Below are 18,444 nucleotides of genomic sequence, written 5' to 3'. Positions count from 1 at the left end.
GTGCAAAATATTATCAGGTAGGTAGTGTACTGTTATCACATTTTCCAGATGAGGAAATTGTGGGTTAGAGTGCCCAAGCCCGACAGCCAGTACTTACTGGTTGTGATTCACATCCAGGCTACACTGCCTCTATCAGCACCCAAGTGCCCTTGGGGTATAGTTCTTTTATCCCCACCTGGGGAGGTCAACTGGTAGCAGACCTTCCTGGGATGGAAGCCTGCATAACCCAGAAAAGGCTTTTGCATGATAATGCCGAATGCCCAGGCGTGATTCTCTTGAAGTGCCAGCTAGGTCTGAGGATCCCCATTTGCCAGGCAATGAAACAGTATCCTAGAGATGTCACGTGACTTGCCTAGACCATGGTGTGCTGGTTCTGAACCTACTCTTGGACCCACTGAGGCCCGTTATCTTACAGATCCACAAGGAAGGGGGCCATGCACAACCTCACACCTTTCCTTCCATTTGCAGAAGTTCACCTGGAGCTTGGCTCTGTCATCCTGGTCTTTTCCACCATGGGCATCAGTCGCAGCTGTGCGGCCATCTTGGCCTACCTTATGCACCGAAATGAGCAGACCCTGAAGGTATGTATTCCCTGGTCCAGGAGGTGGGGTCAGAGCTGCACCTCAGAGGAATGGGTCTCCAGCACCGACTTGGGGCCTTAATTGGGGATGGGGGGTTTGGGAGGGAAGGGTCAGGGAGGGGAGCCCCAAGTCCAGGGCTTTACCCAGCATACCACATCAAAGGGAAGGAACCCGAGATCTGGGTTAGAGACCTGAGGCTGGGCACACAGGGCAGGCCCAGGGACTCAGGCTGGGCAAGGCTGTGGCCAGCAGCACCATCTGTGTGTCCCCCAATGCTGTCAGTCTGTGGACCAGTGTCTGTTCAGGGTTCTCCAAGGGAGTTGCATTTTGGCTGTTGCCATGTACCTGTTGGCCATCTATATGTCTTCTTTGGAAAAATGTCTATTCAGAATCTTGGCCCTTTTAAAAATCAGATTTTTTGTTTCTTTGCTATTGAGTTGTATGAGTTCGTTATATATTTTGGGTATTAACCCATTATCAGTTACATGATTTGAAGATATTTTCTCCCATTTCTTAGGTTGCCTTTTCATTTTGTTGATGGTTTCCTTTGCTGTGCAGAAGCCTTTTAGTTTGATGTAGTCCCACTTGTTTATTTTTGCTTTTGTTGCCTTTGCTTTTGGTGTCAAATCCAAAGTTACCATCAGATTGATGTCAATGAGTTCACCACTTATGTTTTCTTCTAGTAGTTTTGTGATTTCAGGTCTTCCATTTGAGCCTTTAATCCATTTTGAGTTGATTTTTGTGTATGGTGTAAGATAGTGGTCCAGTTTCTTTTCTTTCTTTTTTTTTTTGCCCGCACTGTGCGGCTTGCGGGATCTTAGTTCCCCAACCAGGGATTGAACCTGAGCCCCTGGCAGTGGAAGCACGGAGTCCTAACCACTGGACCACCAGGGAATTCCCACCAGTTTCATTCTTTTGCATGTGACTGTCCAGTTTTCCCAGCACTACTTATTGAAGAGACCATTCTTTCGTCATTGCATATTATTAGCTCCTTTGTCCTAAATTAATTGACCATATATGTATGGGCTTATTTCTGGGATCTGTTCTGTTCCATTGATCTATGTGTATATATTTTATGCCAATACCATACTGCTTTGATTACTATAGCTTTGTAATATAGTTTGAAATCAGGAAGCGTGATGACTCTAGCTTTGTTCTTCTTCCTCAAGTTTGCTGTGGCTATTTGGGGTGTTGTTGTTCCATACAAGTTTTAGGATTATTTATTCTATTTTTCTGAAAGATACCATTGGGATTTTGATAGGGATTGTGTTCAATCTGTAGATTGCTTTAGGTAGTATGGACATTCTAACAATATTCCTCCAATCCATGAGCATGGAATATCTTTCTATTTATTTGTGTCTTCTTTAATTTCTTTCATCAGTATCATAGTTTTCAGTGTACAAGTCTTTCACCTCCTTGGTTAAATTTATTCCTAGGTATTTTACTCTTTTTGATGCAACTGGGATTATTTTCTTAATTCCTATTTCTGATAGTTTATTATCAGTGTATAGAAACAGCTGATTTTTGTATATTGATTTTGTATCCTGTAACTTTACTGAATTTGTTTATTCTAACAGTTTTTTTGTGAAGTCTTTAGGGTTTTCTATATATATGTTGTATGTAAAGAGAGATAGTTTTACTTCTTCCTTTCTGATTTGGATATCTTTGTCTTACTCTGTCTAGGACTTAAAATACTATGTTGAATAAATGTGGTGAGAGTAGGCATCCTTGTCTTCTTGATCTTAGAGGAAAAGCTTCCAACTTTTCACTGTTGAGTATGATGTTAGCTGTCAGCTTGTCATATATGGCCTTTGTTATGTTGAGGTACATTCCCTCTGTACACACTTAGTTGAGAATTTTTATCATAAATCGATGTTGAATATTGTCATATGCTTTTTCTGCATCTCTTGAGATGATCATATGGTTTTTACCTTTCATTTTGTTAATTTGATATATCACATTGATTGTTTTGCAGATGTTGAACCATCCATACATCCCTGGAACAAATCCCACTTGACCATGGTGTGTGATCCTTTTAATGTATTGTTGAATTCAGTTTGCTAAAATTTTGTTGAGGATTTTGTATTTATGTTCATCAGTGATATTGGCCTGTAGTTTTCTTGTGGTGTCCTTGTCTGGTTTTGGTGTCAGGGTAATGCTGGCCTCATAGAATGAATTTGGGAGTGTTCCCTCCTCTTCTGTTTTTTGGAAGAATTTGAGAAGGATTGGTATTAATTCTTGTTCAAATGTTTGGTAGAATTTGCCAGTGAAGCCATCTGGTCCTGGACTTTTTTTGCGGGGGAGGTTTTTGATTACTGCTTCAGTCTCTTTGCTAGTAACTGGTCTGTTCAGATTTTCTTATTTCTTCATGGCTAAGTCCTGGTAAGTTGTGTGTTTCTAGGAATTTATCCATTTCTTCTAGGTTGTCTGATTTCTTACTATCTTTTGTATTTCTGTGGTATCAGTTTAATGTCTCCTCTTTCATTTCTGGTATTATTTATTTGAGTCCTCTCCCTTTTTTTCTTGGTGAATCTAGCTAAAGCTTTGTCTATTTTGTTTTACTTTTCAAAAAACTAGCTCGTAGTTTCATTGATCTTTTCTGTTGTCTTTTAAGTCTCTATTTCATTTATTTCCCCACTGATCTTTGTTATTTCCTTCCTTCTGTTCACGTTAGGCTTAGTTTGTTCTTTTTCTAGTTCCTTGAGGTGTAAGGTTAGGTAATTTATTTGACATCTTTCTTATTTTTAATGTAGGCACTTATTGCTATGAACTTCCCTTTTAGAACTGCTTTTGTTGCATCTCATAAGTTTTGGTATGTTATATTTCCATTTAATCTGTCTCAAGATATTTTCTGAGTTCTTGTTTGAATTCTTCTTCGACCCATTAGTTGTTAAGTAGCATGTTCTTTACTTTTCACATACTTGTGAATTTTTCAGTTTTCTTCTTGTAATTGATTTCTAGTTTCATACCATTGTGATTAGAAGAGATGCTTGATATGATTTAAAAAAATTTTTTTTTTACATTTTAAATAATTAATTTATGGCTGCACTGGGTCTTTGTTGCTGTGTGCAGCTTTCTCTAGTGGCAAGTGGGGGCTACTCTTCATTGTGGTGCACAGGCTTCTCATTGCGGTGGCTTCTCTTGTTGTGGTGGGTGGGCTTCAGTAGTTGTGGCTTGTGGGCTCTAGAGTGCAGGCTCAGTAGTTGTTGCACACAGGCTTAGTTGCTCTGTGGCAATGTGGGATCTTCCCAGACTAGGGCTTGAACCCATGTCCTCTGCATTGGCAGGTGGATTCTTAGCCACTGTGCCACCAGGGAAGTCCACTTGATATGATTTTAAATTTAAATTTATTAACACTTGTTTTGTGGTCTAATATATAGTCTATACAGAAGAATGTTCCATCTGCACTTGAGAGAAAGTGTATTCTGCTGCTTTTGGATGGAGTGTTCTGTAAATGTCTGTTAAGTCCATGTGTAGTTTAAGTCCAGTGTTTCCTTACTGATTTTCTTTCTGAATGATCTATCCATTGATGAAAGTGGGGTATTAAAGCCCACTATTATTATATTGCTGTCTACTTCTCCCTTTAGGACTATTAATATTTGCTTTGTATAATTAGATGCTCCTGTATTGGGTACATAAATATTTATAAGTGTTATATTCTCTTGTTGGATTGACCCCTTTATAGTGACCTACTTTTGTGTCTACTACAGTCTTTGTCTTAAAGTCTATTTTTGTCCGAATAAGTATAGCTAACCCAGCTTTCTTTTGGTTTCCATTTGCATAGAATATCTTCTTCCATCCCTTCACTTTCAGTCTGTGTGTGTCCATACATCTGAAGTTATTAAACCACCACTTTTACATTAGATTATTTTGAATTTTACTATATATTTACCTTTACCAGTGAGATTTATAGTTTCATATGTTTTCTTGTTACTAATTACTGCCCTTTTATTTCAGCTTAAAGAAGTCCCTTTAACATTTCTTGCAAGGCCTAGCGGTGATGAACTTCTTCAGCTTTTGCTTGTCTGAAAAACTCTCTACCTCTCCTTCAATTTTGAAGGAGGACAACTTTGCCAGGTGTAAAGAAATTTTTGGTTGGCAATTTTTTTCTTTCAGCCCTTTGAATATATTATGCCACTCCCTCCTGGCCTACAAAGTTTCTGCTGAGAAATCTGCTGACAGTCTTATGGGGGTTCCCAAGTTGTTTTTCTCTTGTTGCTTTTAAGATTCTTTCCTCGTCTTTAACTTTGACAATTTAGGTATAATGTCTTGGTGTGGGTTTCTCTAGGTTCATCTTGTTTGGATTCTTTGGACTTCCTGAATCTGGAAGTTTCCTTCCTTCCCCAGGATAAGGAGGTTTTCAGCCATTATTTATTCAAATAAGTTTTCTGTCCCTTCCTCTTTCTCTTCTCCTGTGGGATCTCTATTATGTGAATATTGGTCCTTTTGATGTCCCTTAAGTCCCTTAATCTATCTTCACTGATTTTAAAAATTTAATTTTAAACTTTTATATTGGAGTATAGTTGATTAACAATGTTGTGTTAGTCTCAGGTGTACAGTAGAGTGATTCAGTTATACATGTATATATTCTTTTTCAATATCTTCCCTGCTTTTAATTATTCTTTCCTTTTCCTGCTATGAATGGATGAGTTCTACTGTCTTTGAGTTTGCTGAGCCTTCTGCTTCATCTAATCTGCTGTTGAATCCTTCTGTTGTATTTTTTCCTTCTATTGTATTTTTTAGTTCAGTTATTGCATGCTCTGAGACTTCTATTTTGTACTTCCTTATATTTTCTGTCTCTTAGTTGAGATTCTCGCTTTGTTCAGGCATTCTTCTGACCTTGGTGAGCATCTTCATGACTGTTATTTTGAACTTTTGTCAGGTAAATCACTTATCTCCATTTCATTGAAGTGTTTTTGTGAGGGTTTCTCTTTTTGTTTCATTTGGAACGTATTCCTATGTTTCTTCATTTTCCTTAACCCTCTGTGTTGGTTTCTATGCATTAGATGAAACAGCCACCTCTCCTAGTGTTGAAGGAACAGTCTCATGTAAGAGATGAACTGCATTGTCCAATCCTTCCCTATCTCTTTGTTATCTCTCACACCTTTGTGATTGTTCAAGCAGCTTACTTTGTTCTTAGTGGTTCCCAGTAGTTGAGGGTGTGCCAAGACTTGTCAGTCTTCCAAAGGGAAGGATCTCAGTGTGCACCTAGATTCAGGCTGGTTGGAAGACAGACCCTCAGGCAGCAACTTTTAAAGTACGCAAATATATCTCTTTCAGGGGAAGAATGGAAAAAGGGTGTTTCTGTATGCTTTCTTTGCACTTAGCCCTGGGCTGATACTCCAGTTAAGAACTGTTTCTTTACTACTGTCCTGTTAAACCCATGAACACAAGCCCCACTGGCCACTTGCTTTCAATTCTTTTGGGTATAGACCCAGAATGGAATTTCTAGATCATATGATAATTCTGTTTTTACTTTGTTGAGGAACCACTGTTTTCCATAGCAGCTGCACCATTTTACATTCCCATACATAGTACATAAGTTTCCAAATTCTCCATTTCCTCACCAACACTTATTATTTTCTTTTTTAAAAAAATAGTAGCCATCCTAATGGGCGTGAGGTGATATCTCGTAGTTTTTTTTCTCTTTTTTATTGCATTAAAACGTACATAACATAAAATTTACTGTCTTAACCATTTTTTAATATAATTTATTAAAAATAAATTTATTTATTTTTTTGGCTGCATTGGGTCTTTGTTGCTGTGCATGCGAGCTTTCTCTAGATGTGGTGAGCGGGTGCTACTCTTTGTTGCAGTGCGTGGGCTTCTCATTGCAGTGACTTCTCTTGTTGCGGAGCACAGGCTCTAGGCATGAGGTCTTCAGTAGTTGTGGCACAAGGGCTCAGTAGTTGTGGCTCGCGGGCTCTAGAGCGCAGGCTCGGTAGTTGTGGTGCATGGGCTTAGTTGCTCCGTGGCATGTGGGATCTTCCTGGACCAGGGCTCGAACCCATGTCCCCTGCATTGGCAGGCAGATTCTTAACCACTGCGCCACCAGGGAAGCCCCTTTCATAACCATTTTTAAGAATATAGTTCAGTAATATTAAATACATTCATAATGTGCAGCCATCACCACCACCTAGCCTGTAAAACTGAAACTCTATATTTATTAAACAATAACTCCTTATTCTCCCCTCCCCCAGCCCATGGTAACCACCATTCTTCTTTCTGTCTTTATAATTTTGACTACACTAAGTACATCATATAAGTGGAATCATAAAGTATTTGTTTTTTCATGAATGGCTTATTACACTTAGCATAATGTCCTCAAGGTTTAACCATGTTGTAGCGTATGTCAAAATCTCCTTCCTTTTTAAGGCCAATAATATTCCCTTGTGTGTATATACCACATTTTGCGTATCCATTTATTTATTGATGGACACGTGGATTGCTTCCACGTTTTAGCCATTATGAATAATGCTGCTGTGAACATGGTTGTGCAAATATCTCTTTGAGACCCTGCCTTCAACTCTTTTGGGTATATACCCAGTAGACGAATTACTGGGTCATATGGTAGTTCTAATTTTAATTTTTTGGGGGGATCTCCATACTGTTTTCCACAGTGGCTGTACCATCTAATGCATTCCATCAACAGTACACAAGGGTTCTAATTTCTCCACATCCTTGCCAACAGTTGTTTTCTTCCTTCATTCCTTCCTTCCTTTCTTTCTTTCCTTTTATAGTACCATCGTAATCAGTTTGAGGAAGTATAGCATTGTAGTTTTGATTTGCATTTCCCTAATGATTAGTGATGTTGAGCCTCTTTTTGCGTGCTTATTAGCCATTCATATATCTTCTTAGGAGAAATGTCTATTCAAAGTCCTTTGCCCATTTATTAGTTGGGTTGTTTGTTTTTTGTTGTTGAGTTTTAGAAGTTCCTTATATATTCCTCATATTAACACTTTCTCCATTGAATAGTTTTGGCACCATTGTTGAAATCATTTTACTATATATGTGAGCATTTATTTCTGGGCTGTCTATTCTGTTCCACTGGTCTAAATGTCTGTCTTTATGCCAGTACCACATTCTTTTATCATAGTTTTGTAATAACTTAAAAGGTTTTGAAATAACGAAGTGTGAGACCCCCAACTTTGTCTCTCTTTTTTCACAATTGTTTTGGCTATTCCGGGGTTCCTTGAGATTCAATATGAATTTTAGGATGGATTTTTCTATTTCTGCAAAAAACGCTCTTGGGATTTTGATAGAGATTGCATTAAATCTTTAGATCACTTTGGGTAATATTTGCATCTTAACAATATTAAATCTTCTATTCCATGTACCTGGGATGTCTTTCCATTTATTTTAGTCTCTTTAATTTCTTTCAGCAACATTTTGCATTTTTCAGGGTACAGGTCTTTTACCTCCTTGGTTAAGTTTATTCCTAAGTATTTTATTCTCTTGATGCTAGTGTAAATGAAATTTTCTTAATTTCCTTTTCGGATTGTTCATTGTTAGTTAGAAACACAACTGATTTTGTATCCTGCAACTTTGTTACATTCATTTCTTCTAACAGTTTTTTTGTGTTTAATCTTTAAGGTTTTCAACATACAAGATCATTAAGTTCATATCGTCTGCAAACAGAAATAATTTTACTTCTTCCTTTCCAATTTGGATGCCTTTTCTTTTTTTCCTAATTGCTCTGTCTAGGACTTCTAGTACAGTGTTGAATAGAAGTGGTGGAAGGTGGGCATCCTTGCCTTGTTCCTGATCTCAGAGGAAAAGCTTTCAGTTTTTCACCATTACGATGTTACCTGTGTACTTTTCATATATGACCTTTATTATGTTAAGATAGTTTCCTTCTATTCCATAGTTTGTTGAGGAACTGCTTTTGCCTTTTCCTTTTTCCTCTATCCTCAATCCAGATGGAGCAGCTGGTCGCCTTCCTTCATGTAATAACCTTTCCTGCGTTTTGGGGTGGGCACCTAAAAGAAGGCAGCTTCAGTTTTTCTTCTTCAGAGAATTTGCTGAAGTTCTCTTCCCCTTTCCCTTCATTTAGCCACTTACAATGCAAATCTTTGTTGAGGCAGCACTGAGTGCCAGGCATGGGCATGGTGCTTTCCTGTCCACAGGAGGTTTCACATATGTTTTCTCAACCTTCACAGGAGCCATCTGACATAAGAATGATTTCTGTCTCTATATTCAGAATGCAGAGGGGCTTGCCCCAGGCAGAGCCAGCTCCTACAACTCCTTGCCCTAATCTATTAACCCCAAGCTGCTGCTGTTTCTTTGTCCTGCCCTTAAGCTATGTTGCTGACCCTTGGGCAAGTGCCTCCTGTCCCTCCTGAGCTGGCTGTGATCAAGGTGGAAAGGGCCTAGATCCAATCCTGAAGTCTGCTTTTCTCTCCTTGGGTTCACAGAGGTCCTGGGCCTACGTCAAGAAGTGTAAAACCAACATGCGTCCAAATCGGGCTTTGGTGGCTCAGCTGTCAGAGTGGGAGAAGGTTGTCCTTGGAGACATCGTCACAGACATCTTGGATCCACTCTACTGATTTTCTCTGTGGCCCAGCTGTGGGTCCAGAAGAAGCTGATTTGGGAGCTTTTTGTGGGTAGAGTGGGCCAGGGTGTGTAACCAGGAATGAGAAGGCCTTTGCTGCCTGGAGCCTTGTGTCAGCCTCCCGCAGTGGTTCTTCCCAGGTTCCTCATTTGTGCCAGCACAGGAGGTGCTCAGACTCAGCGAGAACCCCCATCCCTGGGGCATCCTGGACCCACCCCCACTGCACTCCTGAAGCTGCTTGTGGAGGAGCATCTGGCTGCCAGAGCAGCTGCCCCTCATGTCCCCCATAACACGGACCCTTTGGAGGCTGCCTGGTGGGAGCTCCAAGGGTTCCCCCAGCCTTGTGTTGCTCCACAGGGGATGTCACAATGCCCACCCATGGGCAGAGATCCCCCAGCCCCAGAGATGCCAAGGCTCAGGCTGCAGGCTTCACAGCTTTGAGAGGCTCCTGGCACAAGGGCATACCTTTGCTTCATCCCCACTTTCAGCACTCCCTGCTGCTCCATCACCTGTACAGATGTCCTTTCCTTGCTCCTCACTCATTTTTGCCTGGCTGTGTTCACCAAGAAGATTCTCACCCTCCCATCCCTCACAACCAGGTTTCTAGAAATTCCTCAGGTCTCAAAAGGAATTTTCCTCTGACTGCGCTTCTGAGTGCTGCGAGTACTGGCAGCACCCACAGAACGAGCCTGGAGCCGGGAGACAAGGGGCCTGATGGAGAATTTAACATGTCGGTCCATGTTCATCCAGCAAACATTCCCTGACACCTGGGCAGGGCTGAGGACATACAGGTGAACGCCATGTGGCCTCCTAGGACTCTGCAGAGGGTTAGAGGAGCACTACGCCGTGCCCCAATAGAAGCCCACGCCCTCAAAGAGTGGGGTTTTGCTAGAGGGGTAAGGGCTTTTCAGGAAGTGCAGGCTTTAGTCGGGACTTGAACTGGAACAGCCTGGGATGGCTGCAGAGCGATGGCTTAGGGACCTCCTGGCAGGAAGGGCAGAGCCATTAGAAAAGTTTTCAGCAGGGACATGGTGGGGATTCGCCTTGTGTTTTAGTCAGGGCAGTCTGGTGGCTGTGGGAAGGGACACTAGCGGTGAACTTGGAGACAGGGAGACAGTAAAGGGGCCCTTGTAAAAATCCAAGCGAGGTAAGAGGCTCGGAATTCCCTCCCTGCCAAAGAGCAGCTTCCCAAGGGGGAAAGTGTTTGAGGCAGGTGGCACCTCCCTGGGCTTTGGTTTACTCCCTGCTTGACAGGCAAGGACACTGCTGGCTGCACCACACAGTTGGCGCCACCGGGAGTGCCCCGGTTGGGGGCCGCCACCGCCCTCCAAGCTGGGAGCAGCCGGGCAAGCGGCCCTCGGAGCACGTGGCCCCGCCTACGCCCCACCCCTGGCCCGGATTGGCTCAGGTAGGGGGCGGGGCCAGCGCGCCGCTGCTCCAGGCTTTTCCGCATTGGTGGTCGCAGCAGCTCGAGCCCGGAAGCTGACGGGGGCGGAGGAGGAGGAGGAGGAGGCGGCGGCGGAGGCGCCTCGGGCCCGCCGGGGTTGCGGCTCTGTCCTCTCGTCCGGCTCACGGCCCGGCAGCAATGCATCCCCCGCCTCCGGGCCCGTTGGGCGACTGCCTGCGGGACTGGGAGGAGCTCCAGCAGGACTTCCACGGCATCCAGGTAAGTGCTGATGCGGGCCCCCATTGGTTCCGAGCCCTGTCTATCTGGCTCTGGGTCAAGGGTCGGGTAGCCCCGGGTCGGGCAGCGGGGAGCTCGGGATCAGGGGTCTGGGACCCTGGTGTCGCCCCCGACAGCGGCGAGGCCCCGGGTCCTGGTGTCCCCGGTTGGACCCTCCCCTCGGCCTCAAATGAATGTTCGGCGGCGGTACCTCTTCCCGCACGGCCACCGCGACCCCGGAGTGACCCCACTGACCCAGGCGGACCTCCGGCCTCCCTCTGAGGCATCGGAAAGAGGCCCCGACTCCGACCCGGTCCCCTCCCAGGAGAGTCCGAGCTGACCAGGGCCAGTCTTGTGTCAGTCACTGAGCAAATGCGCCGTGGGTGCCGGCCGGGCCGGATCTCGGCGAGCAGCGCCTTCCCTGCCCTCGGGCCGCGCGGTCTGGGCTGAGTGTGGCTGGGGAGCAGTCCGGGAGGCAGCCTGGCCTGGGTCGGGGGAAGTGGTGTTTAGATGAAGTCCCTGGATAGGGGCGGGGCCCATCCAGGGTGAAGGACAGCTTCCACCGAGACAGGACCACGTGGCTGCTTCAGAGAGTGAGGAGAAAGGTGGGTGGGCCAGGCCCTGCTAAGAGACCTCACGGGCCGACAGGGATTGGAATCTCTCTGAGACCAGTGGGAAGCCAAGGGAGGAATCGTCTGGATCTGGCTGGTATGGGCTACTGTGCTGTTCTGTGGAAAGGCAGACAGGAGAGAGTGGTGGCTGGGGGTAGGCTGAGGTGGCCCCTCCTGGGCATGAGAAACAAGACCCAGGCAGGGTAGAGCCTAGGTCAGCTGGGCACTTGATCAGGACTTTGCCTCTCCTGGACTGGTTCCAGCCCTTTCCTGTCCATGTTGAAGCCTGACTGCCCCTGGCCTGGCCAAGCTGCTATCACTAGTCCTTCCCAGCCTGGTCACCACTGTCCTGGCCTCAGCCCCTGCCTGACCTTCCTCACACTGCTCCTTGCCCCATCTCTAGGCTGTTCCTTCTCAAGACTTACCCATTGGGGCAAAGTGCTCTGGGAAGCCTTGGGTCAAAGGTGTTGGGGGAAGTGTAGAGGGATGGTTATAGCAAGAGGTCCAAGGGCTAAAGCCTGATGACCTTTACTCTGGGAGGAAGATGCTGGGAGTGCCAGAGCAGCAGGCATCTTGGACAACCTCATCTTTCCCTGCGCTTGCAGGCTATCTAGGCAGGAGGATCTGAGAGGGCCAGGGATGGCTTTAGGTAGCCTGCTTGGTCCAGAAGGTAGACCCATGAGCCTAGAATCCAGATTCAGGATAGGCCAGAGAGGGGTGGGAACAACTAGTAGATGGGTTGAGACTAAGAAAATCTCCAGGTAAGTCCTCTGTTTCTGGGAGAGGGGTACTGTCGGGGCTTCTGGGCTTACAGGCAGACCCCTGCCTCCTTGCCTGTCTTGGAGAGAGAGTACCCTCGGAGTTCCCTGGGCTGGCACAGCTGGCTGTCTCCTTTCCTGCTGAGACCCTCCCAAGGAGCGCTGGAGGAGTCTATGCCCCACCTCCTTCCCAGCAGGCTCTGGCTCGGGAGTCCCCTAGCCAGCCTGAGCCTTACCCTGACCTGGTTCTCAGGAGACCCACCGGCTGTACCGCCTGAAGCTGGAGGAGCTGACCAAGCTGCAGAACAACTGTACCAGCTCCATCACTCGGCAGAAGAAGCAGCTCCAGGAGCTGGCCCTTGTCCTGAAGAAGTTAGGACCTGTCCCCATATACTCCCCCATGCCCTCCCATACCTCATCGTACCCACCCCCCCATACCCTGTGGCCTCGGACTGGGGGTGGGTGTCTGACCTGGTGGGGTAGGGAGCTGGCACCGACTCCCAGGTGTCCCTGGGCATGGCTTCTGGGTTGCATTTGCTCTCCTGCCGCGCAGGTGTCAGGTGTGATATCACACGTGGGGCTCCCCTGTTCTGATTCTGGCTTCTGTGGCCGCACCTGCAGATGTAAACCCTCCCTCCCGTCAGAGGCCAAGAAAGCTGCGCAGGAGCTGGAAAACCAGATCAAGGAGCGACAAGGCCTTTTCTTTGATATGGAGGCCTACTTGCCCAAGCAGAATGGGTGAGATTCCTCCCCCAAGCTCAGGCCACAGCCATTTCTGAGAGGGAGGCCTGAAGCACCGTCTTCCTCTGCTTGGTTTCCTGCACCCACTCTTGGCTGACCAGTCAGACACAGTCCTATCTCAGGGACAGCCCGAGTGACAGTGACAGCTCACTGCCATGAGTGGTCTGTGGGGGAAGTATAGGGAATGGGGGAGCACAGCGAGGGTTACCTAACCACTTGGGAGGTCGGAGAAGGTCTCCTGGAGTAGGTGATGCCTGAGCTGAGTCATAGGGATAAAGAGGAGCGAGCCAGGCAGACCCGGGAAGGCAGAAATAGTAGGTATCATGGCCGTAGCTCACAGAAGGAGGTGAGAGGTTGCAACGAGGCCAGAGGGGGAGCCAGCCTGCAGAGCTCCCCTCTGGCCCAGTGGTCAGGGGAGAGTGACAGGTCAATCATGCACTTAGATCAGCTGCAGTCACAGCAGAGGACATGGCAGAAGCCTAGGCTTAGGGAAAACAATCCCGCAGAGACTGCAGGCGGCAAGACAACTGGGAGAGAGCGTGTCCCAGAAGGCAAGGAAGGACGGACTGGCCAGTAGCCTCGGCTCAGTTGGCCCGGGGCAGTATGGGAGTCAGTCAAATGCAATACAGAAGGGGAAGTGTTTCCTGGAAGTCAAGGTGACCTTGGTGAGAACTGCTTCTCAGGAGGGTAGGGGTGGAAGTTGATATTGGGGATGACAGAAGAGCTGAGGAGACAGCCGAGTTTAGGCCATGCTTCAGAAGCTTGGCTGTGAGTGGAAGGAGCAACTGGTAACTAGAAACCTGTGACTGGAACTTGGTACGAGAGTTGAGGAGTGGCTTTTGTTTGGGTGTGTGTGTAACTCTGTACATAGCAAAGACTTGAGCATATCTGCCTGCTGAGAGGTGGGCCCGCAGAGGGAGAGACCCAGAGAGGTGCACTGAGCAATGGGGGAAGTCCCTGCGGAGGTGGGAAATGGGGGTGTAAGCCCTTGTTGTCTGGGATGAGGGGGTGCGGAGATGAGGGTGAGGAGGCAGGCAGGGGAGATGTCACCTGCCCGGAGGGAGATGGGATGGAGGGTTTGGGAGAGGGTTGGATGAGGCCACTGCTGAGAAGGGGAGAGGGAGCCCGTGGCGATGCTGAGAGGCAGCCTGGTCGCAGTCCCGCTGTACCCCATAATCTGCGCTGCCTCAGGCAAGTCCCTGAAGCCCTCTGAGCCTGTGATGCGGCTCGAGTGTGAACAAGAGCCCATATGGGGACAGCTGCTTAATACACGAGTGTAAATTTCAGTCACCTCACGGAGTTCCTCTGGCAGAGAAGGACGAGACAAGCTTAGATGGTGGGGTGACGGCAATGCGAGGATTGGCAAGAAAGTGGTTCCGTGTTATGAAGGAGGGCTTGGTGACGCGGCTGGCTCCGGAAGGGAGACCAGGGTCAGGAGGGCCTGGGAGCGTCCGTGAGGGGGAGGGTCCTTGTGGGTGGGAGGCTGGGCGCTCGGGGGTCACAGTATAGCCAGGGTTTCCGAGGAGGCCCTTTTGGGTTGGGAGGAGGGTGGTGTGGTCCAGGTGTGGGTTGGTGCGGTGGACTTGGGGCTGAAGGCTACCTCTCCTCACCTGGTGTCCCCCCCCCCCCAGGTTGTATCTGAGCCTGGTACTGGGAAACGTCAACGTGACACTCCTGAGCAAGCAGGCTAAGTAATTTGTGGTCGTGGGCAGGGTCTCAACCCTACTCCCCGTCCCCCGCCCCAGGCCCCTTCCGGTCTGCCCCAGCCTCCCTGGCTAAGCTTGGGGTTCAGGGGCTGCTCCCCCTCGCTGGCCCCATGCCGCCACAGCAGTGTGTCCAGAGGCGTGGGTGGGCCCTGCCAGCATCCCGGCCTGTCCCACGAGTGTGTACCCCTCCCTCCTCCCCAGGTTTGCCTACAAAGACGAGTACGAGAAGTTCAAGCTCTACCTCACCATCATCCTCATCCTCATCTCCTTCACCTGCCGCTTCCTCCTCAACTCCAGGTGGGTGGCCTGCTGCGCGGGGCTGGACCCTGTGCCCTCTCCAGGCTCTGGCACCAACCTTCTGTGCCCCCTGCTAGGGTGACAGACGCTGCCTTCAACTTCCTGCTGGTCTGGTATTACTGCACCCTGACCATCCGTGAGAGCATCCTCATCAACAACGGCTCCCGGTGGGCGAGGGCCGGAGCCCGGCTCCCGGGGATGGGCGCGCGGGGAGTGACACTGGAGCTGCCCTGGAAAGCGGGGTGGGGGCGGCGGGTGTCGCCCTCTGAGAAGCGGGCACTGGCGGGGGTACTGGTTTCTTCCCACTTCCTGTCCCGGAGCACTGATCGTGGGGGCGGAGGGGACAGGAGTGACGGTGGCTTCCTGATGCAGGATCAAAGGCTGGTGGGTTTTCCATCATTACGTGTCCACGTTCCTGTCAGGAGTCATGCTGACATGGTGAGTGGGCCAGCTTGGCTCCAGGGTCTCCGGGGGAGCCGGGGCAGGGAGAGGTGGCATCCCCGAGCCCCGACCCCTCCCTCTGCTTTCTGCCTTAGGCCCGACGGCCTCATGTACCAGAAGTTCCGGAACCAGTTCCTGTCCTTCTCCATGTACCAGAGTGAGTGTCTCAGAGGTCCTGCTGAGCTTAGGGCTGCCCCCACCCCCCCGGGAGGGGTGGGAAAGGGACTTGGGACTCCAGCCCAGTCCTGATGTCCCCCCGCCCTCCAGGCTTTGTGCAGTTCCTCCAGTATTACTACCAGAGCGGCTGTCTGTACCGCCTGCGGGCCCTGGGCGAGAGGCACACCATGGACCTCACTGTGGGTGAGTCGGGCGTGGCCGCCCCTCTCTGGAATCCTGACGGGGGAGCTGGAAGGGAAAAGTCCTTTCCTCTTGACCCGGGCCTGAGTGATGGGGTCGTCTCTGTCCCGGTTGTGGCCCCCGCAGAGGGCTTCCAGTCCTGGATGTGGCGGGGCCTCACCTTCCTGCTGCCCTTCCTCTTCTTTGGACACGTAAGTTGTACCTCTGTCCCCGTCCATTGGGCTCTCCGTCCCTGGCTCTGATTCGAGCAGGGACTGTGTGTAAAAACCGCCCTCCCTCCCAGTTCTGGCAGCTTTTTAACGCGCTGACGTTGTTCAGCCTGGCCCGGGACCCCGAGTGCAAGGAGTGGCAGGTGAGCCGGGCCCCTGGAGAGGACGCGGGAGGGCCGGGCCCGGCTTCGGTCTTGACCCCGATTCCTCCCCCAGGTGCTCATGTGTGGCTTCCCCTTCCTCCTCCTCTTCCTCGGCAATTTCTTCACCACCCTGCGGGTTGTACACCAGAAGTTCCACAACCAGCAGCACGGGAGCAAGAAAGAATGAGGCTGGGCCTTCCCTGCCTGCCGGCATAGCTCTCTACTGCACCCCCGGCCTGGAAGGGGCTTCTGAACCCCATGTGTTGAGGGGGTGGGGGCTCCTCTTGTCTGGGAGGGTCTGTCTGCTCTCCCCTGGGTTTTGTGGGCTCTGTGGGCCCTGAAGGCGGCGCTGGAGAGGAAGACTCAGGCCTAGTGTCTCCTCCTGCGGGAGCCGGGGGCCAGCGGCCTCAATAAAGGGCGAGAAGCTCAGACTGGCTCGGTGTGTGTTCTACTGCTGGTAAGACAGGGGTCTGGGGGGCCTCTGTGCCGTCACAGCATGGGGTCTCGGGGTTCCTGAGGTCTCTCTGGGGTCTGAGTTAAGGAGACCCAGGTGGAGGCCCCAGATCTACGCAAGCAATACCAGGCAGATACAGAAAACAGAACTTTATCCCAAGGGCCAGAGGTTATTTAAAATTATTTACACTCATTGAAAATCACAGGGAGGGGCCAGGCCCCACTCAGCTGAGAGGAGGAACCCCTCCTGTTCAGCCACCGAGGGCCCGAGGTGTTCACAGAGCCGCAGCCCGGTCACCCTTCGCCACGCCCCCTGGGGCTGGCGGCTCCGAGGGTACATCTCGGGCCTGGAGCAGTCTCTCGTCGGTCACCGGGCCTGCCTCCTGTGGCAGGGCCCAGCAGGACCCGTCTAGGCGACTGGCAGAAGGGAGTGAGGAAAGCGATTACAAGGGGCAGCGAGTCTGTAGGGCGTGAGGAGCAAAGCACGGCGGGCCCGGGTGACTCCTAGCTCCACACGTCCAGGGAGTAGCGGCCCTTGGTCATCAGCTTCTTGACGTAGTCCATGGCCTGCGCGTGCTCCATGGCCCCCTGCTCGGCCACGATGTCGTAGAAGGTGTTCTGCACGTCCCTCGCCATGTTCCGAGCGTCCCTGAGGGCGGGAAGGAGGTGGCGCTGGGGGCCGGGCAGGGGGCCCCCCTCCCGCCACGGGCAGGTAGGCCCCGTCCCCGCCCCGCCTCTGCCCTCACTCACCCGCAGACGTAGATGTGGGCGCCCCCGTCGTGGATCAGCTTCCACAGGTGCTCCCTGTCCCTCTTCAGCAAGTGCTGCACGTAGACCTGGGGGTGGGGGCGCCCGTGAGGAGGGACGGCCACACCGCCCTCCGCCCCGCCGGGGCCTGCCCGCGGCCTCACCTTCTGGGGCTGCTCCCGGGAGAAGGCCACGTTGAGCTGGGTGAGGGCGCCGTCCCGGTGGAACCTGGCCAGCTCCTCGCGGTACAGGTAGTCCTCGTCCGAGCGGCGGCAGCCGTAGTAGAGCAGCGTCTCCCCCACCTCCTTGCCTGGGGCAGCGGCAGTCAAGGGGACGCGGACCGCCCGTCCCAGCCCCGCTGCCCGCCCGCCCAGGGCCCGTACACTCACCCTGCTGCCGCAGCCAGGCCCGCTCCTGGATGAAGCCTATGAAGGGGGCCACCCCGGTGCCGGGGCCCACCATGACGACAGGCACGGTGGCCTTGAAGGGCAGGCGGAACTGGGACTTGCGCACGAACATGGGCACCAGGGCCCTGCGGCCGTTCTCCCCGGAGGGCTCCTTGGCCCGCAGCCAGCTGGTGGCCACGCCCTTGTTAACGCGGCCAGACTGGGTTTCATACTCCACGGCCACGGCACAGATGTGCACGGAGTTGGGGTGGACCTGGCGGGGTGGCAGGGTCGGGGTGAGTGTGGCGGTGCCGGAGGCCCCCTCCCTCCTGCCACCCACCCTGCCGCGGGGGTCCCTGCTCAGCGCCTCTACACCCTTTGCGGCGCCCAAACCTGTTCAAAGGCCCCTTCCTGGCAGCTCTCCTGACTGGCTCTCGGCACTGGGGCCGGAGAGCAGTTTGCAGTCTTACAGTCCAGCCTACTGGACACACAGCCCAGGAGTCTCGAGTGAACTGCCCTGGGCACGGGGGGCAGAGCTGGGGCTGTGGCCCAGGGACCCCGGCCCCCCCCAAGGAGCCAACACTATGTCTCCTATAAGCGGGCAGGCGTGGAGCTCACACCTTGGAGGACGAGGCGATGGAGTAGTAGCGGGCCTGGAGACGAGGCAGCAGCTCACACAAGTGGTCGATGGGGGGCCGCAGGGACGAGTAGTCCTGCAGGATGGCCAGGATGTGCCTTCGAGCCTCGACCACCCAGCTCAGGTACAGCTCCTGGGGAGATGCAGACGTAGGTGAGACACG

At 50.7% G+C, this 18,444-nt stretch overlaps 3 protein-coding genes across 21 annotated transcripts in view; 2 read left to right on the top strand and 1 right to left on the bottom strand.

Moving 5' to 3' along the window:
- STYXL1 (serine/threonine/tyrosine interacting like 1) overlaps window positions 1-9,861 on the top strand; it is a 65,324-nt gene extending 55,463 nt beyond the window's left edge. For all 7 annotated transcript variants that reach the window (XM_067013864.1, XM_059037245.2, XM_059037241.2 and 4 more), the window contains 2 exons: window positions 469-581; window positions 8,996-9,861. In XM_067013864.1, the coding sequence (XP_066869965.1) occupies window positions 469-581; window positions 8,996-9,127 (245 nt within the window). In that variant the 3' untranslated portion in view covers window positions 9,128-9,861. The remainder of the gene's footprint in view (window positions 1-468; window positions 582-8,995) is intronic.
- Window positions 9,862-10,571: 710 nt separating this feature from the next.
- On the top strand, window positions 10,572-16,487 carry TMEM120A (transmembrane protein 120A). Of its 3 annotated transcripts, none has more exons than XM_059037257.2 (12): window positions 10,572-10,798; window positions 12,418-12,536; window positions 12,786-12,902; window positions 14,537-14,596; window positions 14,813-14,908; window positions 14,986-15,075; window positions 15,281-15,346; window positions 15,445-15,506; window positions 15,617-15,709; window positions 15,833-15,897; window positions 15,990-16,058; window positions 16,132-16,487. In XM_059037257.2, exons 1-12 carry the CDS (start codon window positions 10,718-10,720, stop codon window positions 16,243-16,245), a joined length of 1,032 nt encoding a protein of 343 aa, XP_058893240.1. In that variant the 5' UTR covers window positions 10,572-10,717; the 3' UTR covers window positions 16,246-16,487. The 3 variants fall into 3 exon arrangements, with proteins under 3 accessions (XP_058893240.1, XP_066869962.1, XP_066869963.1); XM_067013861.1 differs by having other exon boundaries at window positions 10,593-10,798; window positions 16,207-16,487; XM_067013862.1 differs by lacking the exon at window positions 15,990-16,058 and having other exon boundaries at window positions 10,593-10,798; window positions 16,207-16,335.
- A 159-nt stretch (window positions 16,488-16,646) lies between these two features.
- POR (cytochrome p450 oxidoreductase) overlaps window positions 16,647-18,444 on the bottom strand; it is a 69,111-nt gene continuing 67,313 nt past the window's right edge. For all 11 annotated transcript variants that reach the window (XM_067013851.1, XM_067013852.1, XM_059037229.2 and 8 more), the window contains 5 exons: window positions 18,265-18,414; window positions 17,648-17,918; window positions 17,423-17,568; window positions 17,262-17,347; window positions 16,647-17,160 (listed from right to left, as the gene is read on the bottom strand). In XM_067013851.1, the coding sequence (XP_066869952.1) occupies window positions 17,016-17,160; window positions 17,262-17,347; window positions 17,423-17,568; window positions 17,648-17,918; window positions 18,265-18,414 (798 nt within the window). In that variant the 3' untranslated portion in view covers window positions 16,647-17,015. The remainder of the gene's footprint in view (window positions 17,161-17,261; window positions 17,348-17,422; window positions 17,569-17,647; window positions 17,919-18,264; window positions 18,415-18,444) is intronic.

Source organism: Kogia breviceps, chromosome 14 (genome assembly GCF_026419965.1).
Source record: "Kogia breviceps isolate mKogBre1 chromosome 14, mKogBre1 haplotype 1, whole genome shotgun sequence".
Classification (NCBI taxonomy): Eukaryota; Metazoa; Chordata; class Mammalia; order Artiodactyla; family Physeteridae; genus Kogia; species Kogia breviceps.
The sequence above is the reverse complement of the archived record's forward strand: the minus strand, read 5'-3'. Positions and strand labels throughout refer to the sequence as shown.